Source organism: Stegastes partitus, unplaced genomic scaffold (genome assembly GCF_000690725.1).
Source record: "Stegastes partitus isolate 25-593 unplaced genomic scaffold, Stegastes_partitus-1.0.2 Scaffold839, whole genome shotgun sequence".
NCBI lineage: Eukaryota > Metazoa > Chordata > Actinopteri > Pomacentridae > Stegastes > Stegastes partitus.
Window position 1 is genome coordinate 65,280 of NW_007578570.1, and position 16,398 is coordinate 81,677.

Consider the following 16,398-nt stretch of genomic DNA (forward strand, 5'->3'; position numbering starts at 1 on the left):
AAAAAAGAGAACACTTTCCAGGTAAAGCAGAGAAGTATGTTTTAAGGTCAACTGTGCAGCTTATCACTCAGTGACACGAGCCAAATGACAGAGTTCCATTACAAGCTGTCTCCAGCCCTGGTATTAAGCCTTCAACTTCTCCGCTTGTGTCGCTGAGGCTTATAACAGTTCACTCCGAGGTAAGATCACAGGGAACTCTTCAATTACTCCAATTTAGGTCAAGAAAAAAGTCTGCTCAGGTGTTAAAGTAGACCAGCTAATTTATTGTTTAAACAAAGAAGAATAACAGTTTTGTTTTCATTTCAACCATAAGACCCGGAAAGACGCACGCAGGGAGGAGTTCAGGCTACAGAAAACAGCATATGGATAAACAGTTAGCTGCTTCTGGGACTGACGGTTATATAGCTTCTACAGGATGTTCGTTTGGACAGATTGGATTATGTAAAACAAAGTTCTTTGCTGCTTTATACCTCCTGAACTCCCCTCAACTGGTTCTGGCTGAAACCGTCTGTTAATGGTGGATTTGAGCAGCTGTAATACATCGTTCTTTCCTGGCCAAGCGCTGGTCGATGCTGCGTGCCAGATAACCAGCGATACTCTTTCATCTGTACAACAAAGTGTTCCTGATTCAGTGTCGGTGAAGTGTTAGACACACGGCCGCAAGAGCTGTCCGGAGATGGAAAGAACTCAGTGCTGCCTGAGAGTCGAGCATAAATAATTTTCACACGTCTCATAAAGCATTAGGGTTGAATTATAGGGAGCAAGGGGAGGAAAGAGGGGCAGGGGCACTGGGGAGGCAATCATATATTTGGGAAGGCTGCTGTGTTTGCCAAGACTCTTGTTCCCCCACAGTGTAAATCACACAGAAGAAACAGGTACACAGAGTCAAACACATGCATGTGAGCTTATGTAGCACACACCGACACAACCAGTCAACAAATACAGCAGCCTCGTAGCTCCTGCTCCTGGAAACCCAACAGCTTTTTAAAGGGTCCCATCTCACACTCATCAGAGCTCGCTGCAGACTCGTTTCAAACACACAAAGATGCTCCTCACCTTGCACAGTGAGGTAGATTCGCTCTGCAGTCACCCCTCCTTCATTTATGGCGATGCACTCGTACCAGCCTGCGTGATCGGGGGTCACGGCGGACACCTGCAGCGAGAGGTCGGCCAGGATGTTGACCCGCGGGTCCAGGCGGGCGTCGTGGCCTCCCCTCAGCCAGGTGAGGTTGAAGTTGACGGTGCTGACGACGTGGCAGGTGAGGACGGCAGGGGAGCCGGGGGAAACAGTTACGTTGCCCTCGACGGTGACGGCCGGAGGCGGCTCTGCAGAGCGACAGCAGACGAATGTTGTTGGAAGAAAGTTAACATCTTATAAAAAAATTTAAATAAACACAAATACAGAGCAGGTGGTTAGTTTCTCGCTGACACTTCTGTAAGCAGAGACATGCAGTAACGCTGCGAACCATGCAGGTTTTTACAGTTAAGTTTTTTTTTATAACCTCAATTTGTCTGCCCAGTTTCAAACACAAACACTGAGTTTTTCCTTGTGCCAATGTTAGGAAGTCCTGAAACAGCATGGAGACCGGGTGCTTGAGGCCCGTCAAAGAGTTCCAAGATAAAACTAAAGAGCTGTGAGATTATTTAAAAGCAAAAATAATGCTGCATAAACTATCCAAACTAGAACTGAAGTTGCTCCTTTTCCTAGATCCCACTGCAGTGTTAGCAGCTCAACGGCAAAAGAAAGTTGACACCAGGTTGGGAGAAGACACAGAACTGTTTAAAGAGTCACGATTAAAGATGTTGGGTTTACAGTTTAAAGCCACTTTTAGACGAGCACTGATTTCCATTAATCTGGACGACATGTCAGCTTCAGGTCTGAGTGATGGTCTCTCTCCTAATAGACTGAACCTGGTGGCGTTTCCACTTTCAACACGGCTCAACTCTAAACACACAGGTATTAACGGACAGGCGTCGTGGGAGGCGATTGAAGGAAGGAGTTTTCCACATTTCAGCACCAATATTGCTCCAAAAACATCCCAGCGAGCACTAAAGACACAGTTTGTGTGCCAAAACCACGAAACACCTTTTTCATTCACTTTGCCCGACAATTTCACATTTATTACAAACTAAAATGTCCACAACAACAAAATTTACTGCGACGAAGACAGAGTCTGTGACAGATCAGATTAATGAGACTCTTCAGTCATTCATGTAATCCATCAAAACGTTAGCAGACGTTAAAGTTTAGCTTGTAGCTTTGAGCTTTTTGTAGGAGTCTATTAAATACCTGCAGCACGATCCATGACAGAGAGCTTTGCATATTAACACATGTGGAGCAAGAGAAGTAACTACTATTGATAGAAATGATCCCGGACATGGAGACAGGACCGATCAGGATCTAACAGCAGGTCTCGTACTGTGTACTGTCCAGACAGGTCACACACAGTCACAGTTTATAAGCTGCAGTTAAATCATCCATCCATCCATCATCTCTACACCTTAATCCTCACCAGGGTCGTGGGGGGCTGGAGCCTATCCCAGCTGACTCAGGGTGAAGGCAGGTTCACCTGGACAGGTAACCAGTCTATCACAGGGCTACACTTAGAGACAGACAACCAAGCACACTCACATTCACACCTACAGACAATTTACAATCACCAATTAACCTCAGCATGTTTCTGGACTGTGGGAGGAAGCCGGAGAACCCGGAGAGAACCCGGAGAGAACCCACGCTGCACGGGGAGAACATGGAGACTCCACGCAGACAGATCCCACGTGTCCTCACCGGGACGTGAACCTTCTAGCTGCGAGGCAACAGTGCTACCCACCGAGCAGCACGCAGTTAAATCAGGATCGTTTTATTTTACTATATGTAAAGTAACAGTTTGATTATCATCACACATGGACAGAGTTTTTAGGAAATCATTAATAAAGCAGGCAGTTATTTGGACAGTTTGTTGAGCTTGTGATTAGTTTATTAGTTTAGATGTTGTCTCCTGTTTAACTCTGCATTATGATGTATTACACATCACTGTCCAGTCTCACATGTGCATATCGTTGGCATACGATGGCTCTTTGTCACTGTGCTCGGTTTGTCTGAATGAAGCTGCAAGGAACAACATTGTAAAAGTGTCCTACGTTTGAATAACAGAATGCTGTCACTTTAACAGACTGACGATGCAGCAATATTACATTTCCAATATCTGAGAACAGTTTTAGCTAAAGAGACATTAAAATTCCCTCCTGACACGTATCATGACAGTCAGCCTGGAACCTCTTATCTATGGGACCAGTGCTAGAAATCAGCCACATCCTCATCAAATCCAGCAGTTCTAACCCTCATCGTTCACTGCTGGTGTCTGTGGTATGCATGAGCTTCATAACAAGGTATTCTACATAGCTCAGGTTAGCTCTGCGCAGGAGCCATTTAATTATCGAGACTATTAAAACGATGTTCATCATTCGTCACAGCTGTGGATATTTCATTTTCCTCTCTCGTGTCTCTCTCTCTTCCTCTATTTCTGCCTTTTCTCTCGTCACCTTGTCAAAAACACTCGTCTCCTGAGACTCGGTGTGCTGTTAATCATTTTTTTCGGACTTGAACCAGAGCTAAGCGGGGAAAAGAGGAATGGAGGGAAAATGGAAAAGAAAGGCAAGGCGAGGGAGAAAGGAGGTGGCGGGGGCTTTGGCTCTGATAAAGGGAGGATGCTGGGGATTTCAGCATAGCTCCTTGGGATTAGGATGACATAAATTTGGCAGCTGAATAGGTATTATGTGTGTGTTTCTGTGTGTGTAAAATGCAGGGGCCAGTCAGACTGTTAAGGCTATAACTGGCCCACTAACAGAGGTTGAACTTGTGGTGGAGCAGGATTAATTTCACCTTATTTTAGAGACATCATAAGCGGTAACAGTTGGACAAACTAAGTCACCTCTGCACCTTTGGACTATAAACACAGCAGGCGACTTACAGTAATGAGTTACGCTCATATATTATACAGATCCCTGCCTGGCCCCCTGTTTCCTTCTTCTGTTTCACAAAGTGTCTTTCAACTACCTCTCACACTCGTTTTCTCCGTTCTCCACCTTGTTCCCTTCTGCTTGGCATTCATCATGTGCACAAAGCTCCAGAGAATTGAATGAAGCAGAGAGTTTTTTGGAAGGCAAAGACCGGACAAAAAGAAGGACGGCATTTAGATTCATTTGGTGTAATTTCTGGTGGCATGTAATTGAAAAGGTGTGGGCAAAATTACATTTTTGTTTTGCTCACTGCTAGGCTGAAGGTCTAACTCTTTGTATGAGTCCTCTAAATCTATCTTTACTCAATGCTTTGACATCGTGACCAACCAATGAATCTATTTCCTGAATTATGAATTTGTGTATGATTGTTGATAATTGTTATGTATTATTATGTTGAAAGAAATTGCGTTTAAGCCCCACCAGAACATCACCATGCTGTTTTTTTCCTTTGTGCGAAGCCTGGAACTTATTTACAGCTTTACATGTATTCTCATCTTACACCATATCTACAGTCCACTTCTTTGCAACTCAGGCAAAGAAAACGTAGACCCCATGTCCTGTTTGCTGTGATGCATGGATTACAACATCGTGTCGTAAGCTGGGAAATGCGATATTAATTCTGCCGGTGTGCAGTGTCTCTGCATGGGATCGACAGCGAGAGACGTCAAAGCCTATAAAACTCAACCCACATCGACTGCCACTTAGATACCAACCATATGTCCATAAGCAGTGTGTGTGTGAACCTACTGAGCATGACATAAACGTCATCACGCTGCATCATTTCACTCGTGGTATTTTGACTCTTTATATGTGTGTGTCTACTGAGTGTTATTTTCTAAACATGATCCAGAACATTAAACGCAGGGATGCTGTAAATTGCTCGCTGCCCTGCCAGTCCATCCATCACGCATCACTTACACTTGTTGACAGTTTAATGTTTGCCAGTCCTTCAGCATTCCTGTCGAACAGTCTTGGCTCATTACATGCACTGATGGAGGGTAGCTTTCCATGAACTGTTAATTAACATAAACTCCAGTACTCGACTAAAGTCAACACTGCTGTCTGCACAGCAACTCTTGCTGCCATGTTGTAGCGCAATGCCAAGAAGTAAAAGCCTGTCTTATAGTCTGAAAAATACTTAAATTACTATAATGTGTTTAATGATGTTGTAGATCACAGCATATTAGCACTAAACCATTTAAGTTTGAGGAACTTTTGTATCTGATAACCGTCTGAACCGCCGCCTGTATCACACTGTGTTAGGATGCCTGCTTACCTGATACATCTAAAAAGGTGCGAGCTCGTCCTGTCCCAGCGCTGTTGATGGCGATGCACTCGTAGTAGCCCTCGTCCTTCAGGGTCACCTCTGGTATTTCCCATGATGCATTGTCAGACTCACTAGAATCAAAAGAATCACAAGTGACTTGAAACCATTTGGTATGTTTGTCCTGTGTCCTTGATGGGTCGGAGCGGTTTTGGTGGCATGAGCGGGACCTCCACAATATCAGGTGGTATTAATGTTGTAAGCAATCAGTGTATCTCTCAAGAGGTTTAAAAAAAAGGGTTAACTGGTCCAGTTTCTCAGCATGTAAGGACTGATCAGACTATCATCCATCCATTAGCTACAAAGGCTTAATCCTATAGAGGGTCACAAGGGGGCTGGAGGCTAGCCAAGCTAACAGACAGGATAAACCCTATATATTACACCAGTGAGGGCAAACATGAACAGACAGACAATCATTCACACCCACATTCATATTTAAGGCCAGTTAAGAATCACGAATTAACCAAAAGCTACTAACTGTGGAAGGAAGCTGGATCCCGTTATATATAAATGTTTCCTTCCAAAACCTGAAGAGCACATGCTGCTAGAACTTTTTGTAAAAGGTGGTTAGGTCTTTAAGGTATATGTTATGTCAGATACAGTCATAAAAATGGGTTGATTCTGACATTAACTCTGTAGTAGGCAAAAAAAAAAAGGCAAAAAATATGCCCCAAATACAAAACACACAGCCCTACTCATGAAGTTCCTCCTGCCCCTCTTTGTTCTAAGCCCTCCAACCAGACAAGCAAATACGTCAAATGCAAAAGTATGTGACCGAACATGAGGTACGTAAGTCTAGTTTCCTCTCAGATCACTTTAATGACAATATCCTGAAAGGTTAGTATAGATAATGTCAAAAAAAAACAAAAAAAACAACTGCCCAACCCATCTTCAAACTAATTACTACCAGGCCACGTCTAACATGAATGCATGGTTAAAGTAGATGCTCTGGAGTTAGCATATTTAGACAGTTCTTAAGTCCTGCTTGACCCTATGAGTCCAGTCCTCCACCATCCCCCTCACCTGAAAAGCTGGTCCACCCCAAGTCGCCTTCCATCCCTGCTGAAGCGCAGCGTGAAGGGGATCAAGCTCTCTACCTGGCATTTCACTGCCCCTCTCTGGAGGTAGTAACCATGAGTTGTGGGCGGCATCAGCACCGTAGGAGCACCTGATAGAGGAACGATGTAAAGCAAGTTAATCAGTTTAATGCGCAAATTATGAAGAAACCTGAAAATTCATCTGACTATAGGGACAATCTGGAGCGCTCACTGGGTATAATGCTGGAGAAGGAAACACTGGAGACTCTCTGGAACAGGAAGCCATCGCGGTCATATCCTGTAACCCGCAGGAAGAAGGCCTCGTTGGGCGGAACGAACTCAGTGATGTTCCAGAGGCTGTACGGCAGGCGCTCAGGGTAGTACCGGATCGGCAACGTTTTGACCACTTCGCCGGTGATTGAGAGGAGCTCGAGCCTGTCAGGCCGAGCAGGAGGAGAAAGTCCAGTGGTGTTCAGGAGGATGTGTGTGGGGATACCTGGAAAGTTCATATGATGGCAGGTGAAACAAAACAAAACAACTCCAGTGTCCATTTTACAGGTTGGAAAGGTTGAACTCACTGACCCTGGACTGGCCTGCTGGACGTCTGTTTGAAGTCCAGGGTGGGTTTCCTGGAAAACCCAGCTCGGAAGTCAATGGTGCTGAGTCCTGAGATACGGACTGAGTGTCTTCCTTCACTAGAGGTCTGTTAAGAGAACAGCAGTGAAAGAAAAAAATTACTCCTAGTAGCAAAAAAAAAAGTGTTTTTGGTCCAGGTTGTCCTAAACCCTGGCGTGATGCTTGATGGTGATAAGTTTTATGGAACTGAGAAAACAAAACAAAGAGCGGTTGTGGCATCAAAGGCAGCGCTGAGTGGTCTAAATGACAGACACAGCTTTAGGATTGTTGTCTGAGAGCCTTTTGTATGCCAACAATCCCCACATGTTCAGACATGCCACTCTGAGTAAGTCACTACTGACTGTCGAACATGTTACACCTGAGCTTATAAAACATCCACGGTTCACAGATGACCCATTCGCTCTGACATTCATTCTAAAATTAAACAAACACAACTACTATAATCAGAGCGTGGGTAATGGCTCATGTGGTCTTCATCATGTTACGGTCTTTTGAAGCTTTGCAGCAATAGAGACGGAGTAATTACTATGAAGTGTGTGCTGGTGAGAGGTGGAAACTCCTCACCTTAGGTAAAACACCTTGGTGGTTACATAGACACTGACTCACGTTGCAGAGCAAGGCACGCAAACCTAAACTGTCATTTGCAATTGCCTGAAATGAAAGAGAATGTGTGGATTCTACGGTGACTAAGTTCGACCCGACATAAACTTGGAATCCCTCTGAAGAGAAAAGTACAAAACAGCACAGTGCAGTGCACACAGGCGAACGGCAAACAACTGCTAAGCTGGAGGGGAAATGGCTCAAACAATGAAGCAGCACCGTGACAAAGGGGATTCGGCACAGCCTTAAATGCTAATGCCTGCCATCATGAAACACAATACATGTCACGGCCATCAAACGTGGCCTAATGGCTGCTGTAGAATTATCCAGGGCCTTCAGCTGGTTGTAAATGAGGCCATAATTAGGAGAGAGGTTCTTTAAAGGTCACGCTCTTACAAGACAAGAAGAGCCCCTGTCATTAAAGACACTCATTTCCCAATTTCACACCCACCCAGACACACTGACCTGCCCAGGCCTTGGGTACACCATCACTGAGATGAATCAGGTCAGCAGATTGTTTCTTATACTGAATTAGTATTACTTTCAGGCACAGTCAGGTCAGGACAGCTTCAATACATTTGAGCTTAGCGACAGAAAGAATAATAATAATGCCTGCAAACAGCTGCATCAGTCTAAGTAAGATTTTATCTCTCTAGTACCATTAGGGACAAAGTTATAAAGACAAATGAAAAAAACGACCAACATGTGAACCACCAAACACACAAATAACAACAAACCTGAAATGTAATCCCTGAATTCTGAGGCCTGATCACAACACAAACATCACATCTCTTATCATTAAACTAGAAATCATGTGCTGGAGAAAATACAACACATTCTGCACCTGGTCTAACATTAATACACTCAGTACAGCAGCTGACATCACAAGGACGATAATGTTAATGAAAGTTAAATAGCTGGAGCCACATTCTTGCACAGGATGGGACCCAAACCATCCACTCTGTGATTAGGGACGAATCAGTCTACCCTCGGAGCCACAGCTGCCCCCCGTGACAGGATCAGTGTGAATCATGTCCAGCTACACTCTACATTCAGTGTCACAAGCATTTAATTGCTTAATACACAATTTCAAAATAGAAAACATTACACTTCACAACAGATTGTACTCAAAAACAAGGCTAAGAAGCCCCATCCCATCATTTTTTTTAGTGGAAACATCTTATGAGATTGAATTTAGAATCATGTGAGTTCACAGTTCTTCTGCAACACAACGAGATAAGACGTGCAGACGTATCAGCACGGCCCTGTAGAACGGTCTGGCTACACCGCACTATTATTCTGCTATCAGGGAAAATGCTCCAGGTTGTTTTTACGTCTTTAAACCAATCGCAGCTGTGTTGGGTGATGCTTAAGCCAAGATGCAGGAACAACGCACCCTTAAAACAACAATGCAGGAATCGTTTTGTGGATTTTTTTCATGCATGGAGGCAGCACAGTCATTAAAAAAACGCTAAATCATCAAAAGCAGGCCTGGCTTATTGCTTTTTCTAAATCTTCAGTGGAGCTTGCTAGTTTCAGCGTGCAGGTTGCTGTCTGGTTGTATTTTGAACGCAGATGGCAGAAGTGGAGGAGAAAGTCAGATGAAATGGAAGTGGCAGACTGATACCCGACGTCTACATCCGGTGAGTCAGGCTAGAATGGATTTAATTACATCCCCTCAGCACAACTTTTCTCAGTTTTTTTTGGCAAAATAGTTGCTTTGAGTTGCTTAAAACACGTCCTGTTTCGTCTCCCCCATTATTTCAGAAAGAAAAGAAAGACGGCAAACACTTAAAGAGCAAAATGCAAACAAAGAAGAAGAAGACAAGGGAAGGTGACCACCACTGCTCTGCTTTTGAGCTTTTAAAATTACAGCCTTTCTAAACTATTATCATGGGCTAAAAAATTCAGTACGAAGCTTCGATGCAACCGTCAGTGCTGAGGTCTGTGCAGCACATAATACTCTCAGTAGTAGTAGTAGTACATATTTAAACAAACACACAGTATGGTAAGGTTGTATAGGAAATCACTTTCACTTCTACAGTTGCTCACAGTAAGAAATTAAGAAAAGATTTGCATCGAGCGATGGTAACATGCAAAGAAGAATGACAGGGTTTTAATGTGAAAGACTCATTTAACAAGACTGTTAACAGATGATAATAAAAAAAAACTGTATGCCAGGTGAGGTGGGATGCTTCAGTGGCATCTCGAGCTACATAACAGAATAATAAAAGTATTTTAGCTTACGGTTTAGAATGTTTTCAAGTTTGAAACTTGCAGCAGGATCACGGTTTGACTGCCATCTGTCAGCACACCGCAGGTATTATGGCCTCGTAGTGCAAAATAAAAGAGACAGTATTCCTTCTAACTGCTAATACAGTATTTGTTCATAAATGATACCTGACAGAGAACGAAATTACCACAAAATAAAGATAACACTGTGAGAGCAACGGGCAACGCTGAGGAAGCAGGGAGTGATAATGAGGTGAAACTGCCTTCTACACATCACTACAATATCCAATTAAAGGCAGATTAAAAGGGATAAAATTCCTTTTCACACACAATCTATGCCCGAGTCCTTACACTGGGATGTCACGGGCCATTAGTGTTACTGAAACCCAGCATGGCAGAACAGCCAAATCCCCCTCAAGTATTTATCCACATTTCTTTGGATGCCCTGGGAAACACGGCTGCAGATGAGAAGGAGATAGCAAGTCTTTAAGCAAGATAGAACGTTTTGGGGGACCTGAGGCTGGAAAAGGCAGCGTTCAAGAGGAAAAACAAGATGCTCTGGGACAACGTAGAAAGCCGCGGATCCTCCCGAGCATCTCCGAGGGACAGATCTAAAAGACCAAATGTGTTGCGAAGAAGATGCATGAGGAAGGAGAAAATAAGACACAGCAAGTGACAGAGAGGGATTAAGGAAGACAGACTGCGAGGGAGCAAAGACAGATCCAACCACATGAAAAAATGAGACAGGAGGATGCGATTTGTCTCTCCTTTTGCGTGTCTGTTTATTGTCATCCATCACTATGGAACAGGTCACCATATTGGCTGATGTCCGACAACACAGTCGTCGATCAAAGCTTTTTAATACGGCATTTAGTCAGATATTTAACAGAACACCACAGATTATTCACCACAGAGCATCTTCAAATCCCAGAGGTTCACTTACCGGCACCCCGATAGAGCAAAAAGTGTGATGTAGCCAAAAAAAAGAAAAGCTAATGTAAAGAATCAATCAAAAGCTGAAAAAGGTCTGCCAAAGGTAAAGCTGCATATTAAGGAGGGTTTTCTAGTCTCTCTCTCACACAGGAGGAAAAAAAGATGACTAATGTTTCTGCAGCTTTTGCCAGTTTTTCTGTGTGAAAAGAGAAAGAGCTCTTTGCATTGTGACGGACCCCAGAATGCAACTAACCCCAAGGTTAAGTGTAGACACAGCTGGAAAAGCCTCGTTTTATCTTGTAGTTTGGATTAAAGTCGGTCCAAAAACTGAAATGTATTACTGGTTCCACATCGATGTTAATAAAAAATCTTATTTGGACACATAAACACCTGCATATTACTGCTGAATGCTTCCCCTCGTGCTCATAATGTTGTTAGTGTCGACTGGAAGAGCTGCACTAAGGTAATAATGGAGAAAATTGCATGGATTAGCAAGTAACAAAAATCAAAAGCATGGATGGAAAAGACCATGTAATATGAATTAAAACAATGTAATATAAAGGCCCCAAACACAGCAGTGCCACAACCAACTGCAAACATTTCAGCCCCAACATGCATTCTTATCTGCTCATAGAAAAACTTTGCTTTGCGAGGACAAGTTGAGATGATGCAGTTTTTTCATCCTTTCCTTTTCACTGTAAATCAACCGGGTGCTAAACCTTAACACAGCTACGCAGACATGAGGGACAGTGTCCCATCAGGGGTCTTCAGAGAATACAGGGGCCATCGAAGCCCCATCAGCAAATCACTCAGGTAAAAATGCTTGTCATTTCCCAACATCTGCCTCCGACACTGCGGGCGGCCACACGTGTGACCTTTGTTGCATTGCGTTGACCGCAGGGTGCCACCAGTTTCTCAGGAATGTAGCAGGTTGAGTTGACAGCAGGAGCCTTGGACATGATTACCAGGGTCGTCCTAAACATCGTCTCAAACGTGTCTTTCGAGTCACGTTGTTGTTCAGCGGGATATGCTTTCACCAGACAACACGCATGCTAAATTGATGACATATCATTGTATCCCAACATGCTGATATATTACTGCAGTAATTCAGCTTAAGAACCTTGCTCAAGGGCACGGCGGCCTCCTGGGGTGTGAGCTGTGACCTCATTCCAAGGTTACACTACTGAACTATTTTGCAGTAAGTCTTTTCAAAAGACAGCCCAGCTCTGGGAATTGTTCGAAGCCTGTAATTTCACACACGTTTCCAGGTAAAGAGTGAATTGTTTACCTTGATAGACCACATCCCAGGCTGTGGGTCCTTGATGTTGACAACTTTGGCGGAGTTGGGAATGTGCAAGAGCTCAGTCAGGCCGTCACTCTTCCCCACCAGCTTCCCTGGAGAGCAAACATGGATACTGAGACAATTATTTACCCTTTCTGCAGTTTTGACTGATACAAATGGATTCTTACGCTTCTCGTTGCATGGCTGCAAGTTACTGATAAAATATTTACTTTAAAGGAGGAAAATATAAAGATTCAAGATGTGGTTTAAACATTCGCCAAAATACTGTAAAGTGAAAGAGCATGTGCTCAAAGGTATGGATCCCAGATGTTGTTGGAATCCACGATAGAGAGAAAAATGCAGTGTTTGGATGTAGTCGCTTCACTTCACCCTGTCTTGTGTACTGTACTTCAATTGCTGCGATTACTGGTGTCCTAGTTTCTGAACCTACCAGGCCGGTGTAGATTGTCCAGGATGTATCTGCTTTTAAACTCTATGGCTGCTCTGCTGGAAGCTTCTTGATGCAGCATTTGTCCAGTTATTTACAAAACAGACCCAGAAAAAAACCTTTCTGTTATTTATGTTTGTCCTGAGGGTCTAATTTTCTGAGTTAACAGACAATCAAACAAGTAAAATGAACGTGACAGCTGATGGATGTCAGTTCTGTCCCACAGACTGAGCGTCATTGCAGTTCTACTGATGTACGGTAGCGTTTATCATACCCTGGGGGTTCTTTATCTCGATGTTGGGCGCTGGGCCGCTCAGGGCCACGGTGACTTCCTTGAGGCTGGGATCGAAGGGTATCTGCCAGGTGTTGCTGACCCCGCTGAAATGATCGGTGGACAGCAGGTGGACCTTTGAAGACTGCACCGCCTCCTCTACCCATTTAAGAACCTACAGTAAAGAAGAATCAGACAGAATTTATGTTCTGTGAAATGAACTTCTATAATGGTGCAGAAGCTCTATCTCAATGAAAACATCTGACAATAAACAGTTAACGAAGTTCTTGTATATACACACAAACACACACATGTATCCCCCCCCAGCTGCATGCAAGGTCATATCTTCAACATGTGAAAGCTTTCATCAGGAAGTTTCCAACATTCCCCCTGTGACCTGCCCCCTTATTTCCTCCCCGTCCCTGCGGAGAACCCAACTGCTACTGTGTGAGGCCCAGATGCTGTTTGACCCAGAATACATGAGGGAATGGGAATTTGTAACAAGAGAGCAACGTGGTGCAGCACATTCGTCTCAAGAAGTCCCGTGAAAATGCTGGATGGAGGGCAAAAAGTAAAGGATTTCACTCAGATGTCTTCAAATTCTTTATTTTTGCACATTTACACGTCTTTATAAATTTCTAGCATTCCTCAAAACTAGTTATAAAAACTACTTTTCTCATTTACTTTCCTGTTTATATCCTAACCTGCCCTGTTGGCAGACGGTAAAAGGAGTGTTACTGCATTTAATCTTCAAAATGTTTTAGTAAAATATGCTGCTCATCAGCCAAGAGATCACTGTATTACTGAAAAGAGCCTTAATAGAAAGATGTTTAAAATCTAGATGTCGTCTCTTCCTTGCAACGAATCTTATCTTACATTCATAAAACAGCTTCTGGTTTTGACTCGTTGCCCAGTCCAAAATTGTTGATTTACATTTCTTGGAAAGGTTAAAAAGAGCAACGGCATGCATCAATCAATTAAATGCTTCCTGCGCATTTGATCTGGAGTCCAGACATGAATGTGGGCACAGCAAAAGAAACGAGAGGCTGTAAAACTTTCTGCTGTGATTTTATTTACACAGCTTAGGAGGGAAATCCAGGCCAAGTTCAAATGATTTGATCACTGTGACCAAGACATGCACCTCCAAACCAGAAGCGTTCTGCTTCTGATTCAGTAAACCTGAAAACTTGTGCTTGAAAAGAAGCAAAGAGAACAGAAGTGCTGTCTCAGGTTTCTGTTCCATGACGCTCTTACCTCGTTGACCTGCTTCTTGTCTAGATGGAATACCTGCCCAGAGCTCGTGGAGGCAATCTCCTCGTACGCCTTGTAGCCGATGTGAGTTCTATCATCACAGTCCCCCGTCAGCACAAACACCACCTACATACATGCACACACGGAGATGAAGACGTGTTGTCCTTGATTCTGAACCTGCAATAACGTGGATTACAGAAAGCGTCCTCCAAACCTGTGACTGTTTCTGTTGAATGAGCTGCAGAACTTCATGGGTCAGCTTGTAATCTTTAGACCGGGCATCTGTGAAGACGTAAATAAAGGATCCCGGCAAGGAGATCTCCAAGGCAATCTTAATGGCACCAATGCTCATCTCTGGACAGTCCCCACCTCCCTGAAAGGAACAAGAGTGTCATCAGAATACAGGGTTCACGTTGATGTTCATGTAGACAAGCATATGTGAGTCCCCAACACAGGTATCTGGTTCAACATTATGCTATCTACAGGAAAACGTGGCCTTCATTAGGTACACCTGCATAGTCTCATGTGACTCCTATCCACACTCCTCTCTTTTAATCTGACAGCAATCGCACTCTGGTCGCCATTTCATTAACGTTACAACGGCAGTCTTAGGTCAGACCGAGCAGCATTTTCACACCACTTTCAACAGAACTGCAGCTATTCACATTAACAGATAAGAACCCACAAATAAAGGTACTTCAAGTTGTGTGACGTGACGAAGGTAAAGATCTTTCCACATTTCATCACCAATATTTGTCCAGAACATCCAGAGTCTGTCCTCTTAGTTTATTTAATCCACGTGAGCAGCTCCAGAGAGGGAAAGCTGCACAAGTTTGCCCATCAGGAAGAACAGCGCTTCTAGCTTCATTAAACTACTCGTTAGTCCAGCTGGAGACAGGATCAGTCTGGGTCAGGATCTAACAGGAAATCACACTTTGTACAGGTGAGCTGTCCCACACAGAGTCACAGCTTAGTTTGTTGCTACCAGCTGCTTTCAGAAGTCTGAGTTTGTTAAATACCTGTCGTGTCTCTAAACAAAGACAGTTGTGCACATTTACATATCAAGTAAAAGCAGTAACTTTAACAATCAGTCATAACATATCCTCGACATGGCGACAGGCTCCAACAGCAGGTCACGCTGTTCTGTCACTGCTGGTAAAGTAGAGAGATTACCATCACATATGAACAGAGTTTTCAGTGTTTGGACACTTTGATAAGCTGCTATTAGTTTAGATGTATTCTCTGTGTTGCTAATGCATTATTATGTATTATACATGACCTGGGTTTAGTCTAATCTTATGTAAATAAACAAATATGGTGTGTGTGTGTGTACTGTAGCTCTCTCCAGCACTGTGGGTGGTATGTCTGACACAAGCCATGAAAAATGGAAAAGTGACCTTTGTCTGAATGACAGAATGCACTCCGCCACAACAACTCAAGGAATACGGCAGAGAGCCCAAGGCGTCGATGGGCCTTCAAATTTCCCAGACCCCAGTCCAACTGAGCATCCACGGGATGCACCAGAACAAGTCTGATCCACAGCAGCAACGCCCTGCAACTTACAGGATCCAAAAGACCCGCTGCCAATTTTCCAGTGCCAGACGTCATGGGACGCCCCCAGAGATCCCATGTCCATGGTCTGACGGGTCAGAGCTGTTGTGGTGACACGAGAGGGACCTCCACAACATCAGGCAGGTGGTTGGTTGTGGCTGATCGGTGTCTAATGTGTATAATATTTTTTTTCCAGTTTAGTTTTTTGACAAAATTGCATTTGCTAAGACTTTAGTACCAGTTCTACTTCTTGATGTGGAGAAAGAAACACATTCACAGCACCATCATTATGTCTAGAAAAAGATTTAACAGCTAGCAGTGGAAATGCATCTCAAGACTTTCAACAGTGACAATGAACTTGTAGCTCACAAGATATCCAGCCAACAAAACAGCAGAATAATTCTACGACAATACCGAAAAGAACAAGTGACAAAGATGCATGAAGGTTTTTGTGAAAGTTCAGTTTTCTTGTCCGCTACCTCCCCTGTCTCTGTCTTGTCCAACAAAGACAAATACTCTCAGCAGCATTCCAAAAGACACATTTCTGTCTGTCGGAAGGATTCAGTAGTTAGCTTAGATGCATCTCCCCCAAGAGGAACATCTGGAATGGGGTGACCCCTGATTTCAGGTCGGGGGTGGGGTGGGAGGTGAAGACACATGAACCCCAACATCTCCATCCACTCCCCCGTGATCCCTCCGTTGCCCACGACACTAAGCCCGATAACCTCTGTGTGCACTTTTGTTCTTAAGGCTTAAAAATATGAAGTGTTGCCTAACTCCTTCTCCCTTCTGTCTGAAGCACAACTGCATTCA

The 16,398-nt window shown here is 43.8% G+C and overlaps 1 protein-coding gene across 1 annotated transcript in view; it reads right to left on the minus strand.

Annotated features, from left to right (window-relative positions):
- The window catches only part of hmcn1 (hemicentin 1), a 103,498-nt gene that overhangs the window by 64,622 nt on the left and 22,478 nt on the right, over positions 1-16,398 (minus strand). The window contains exons 3-11 of the mRNA XM_008292865.1: positions 14,249-14,407; positions 14,038-14,160; positions 12,787-12,958; positions 12,071-12,177; positions 6,964-7,084; positions 6,614-6,877; positions 6,368-6,512; positions 5,297-5,418; positions 1,057-1,326 (exon numbers count right to left, since the gene is read on the minus strand). Of these exons, the coding sequence (XP_008291087.1) occupies positions 1,057-1,326; positions 5,297-5,418; positions 6,368-6,512; positions 6,614-6,877; positions 6,964-7,084; positions 12,071-12,177; positions 12,787-12,958; positions 14,038-14,160; positions 14,249-14,407 (1,483 nt within the window). The remainder of the gene's footprint in view (positions 1-1,056; positions 1,327-5,296; positions 5,419-6,367; positions 6,513-6,613; positions 6,878-6,963; positions 7,085-12,070; positions 12,178-12,786; positions 12,959-14,037; positions 14,161-14,248; positions 14,408-16,398) is intronic.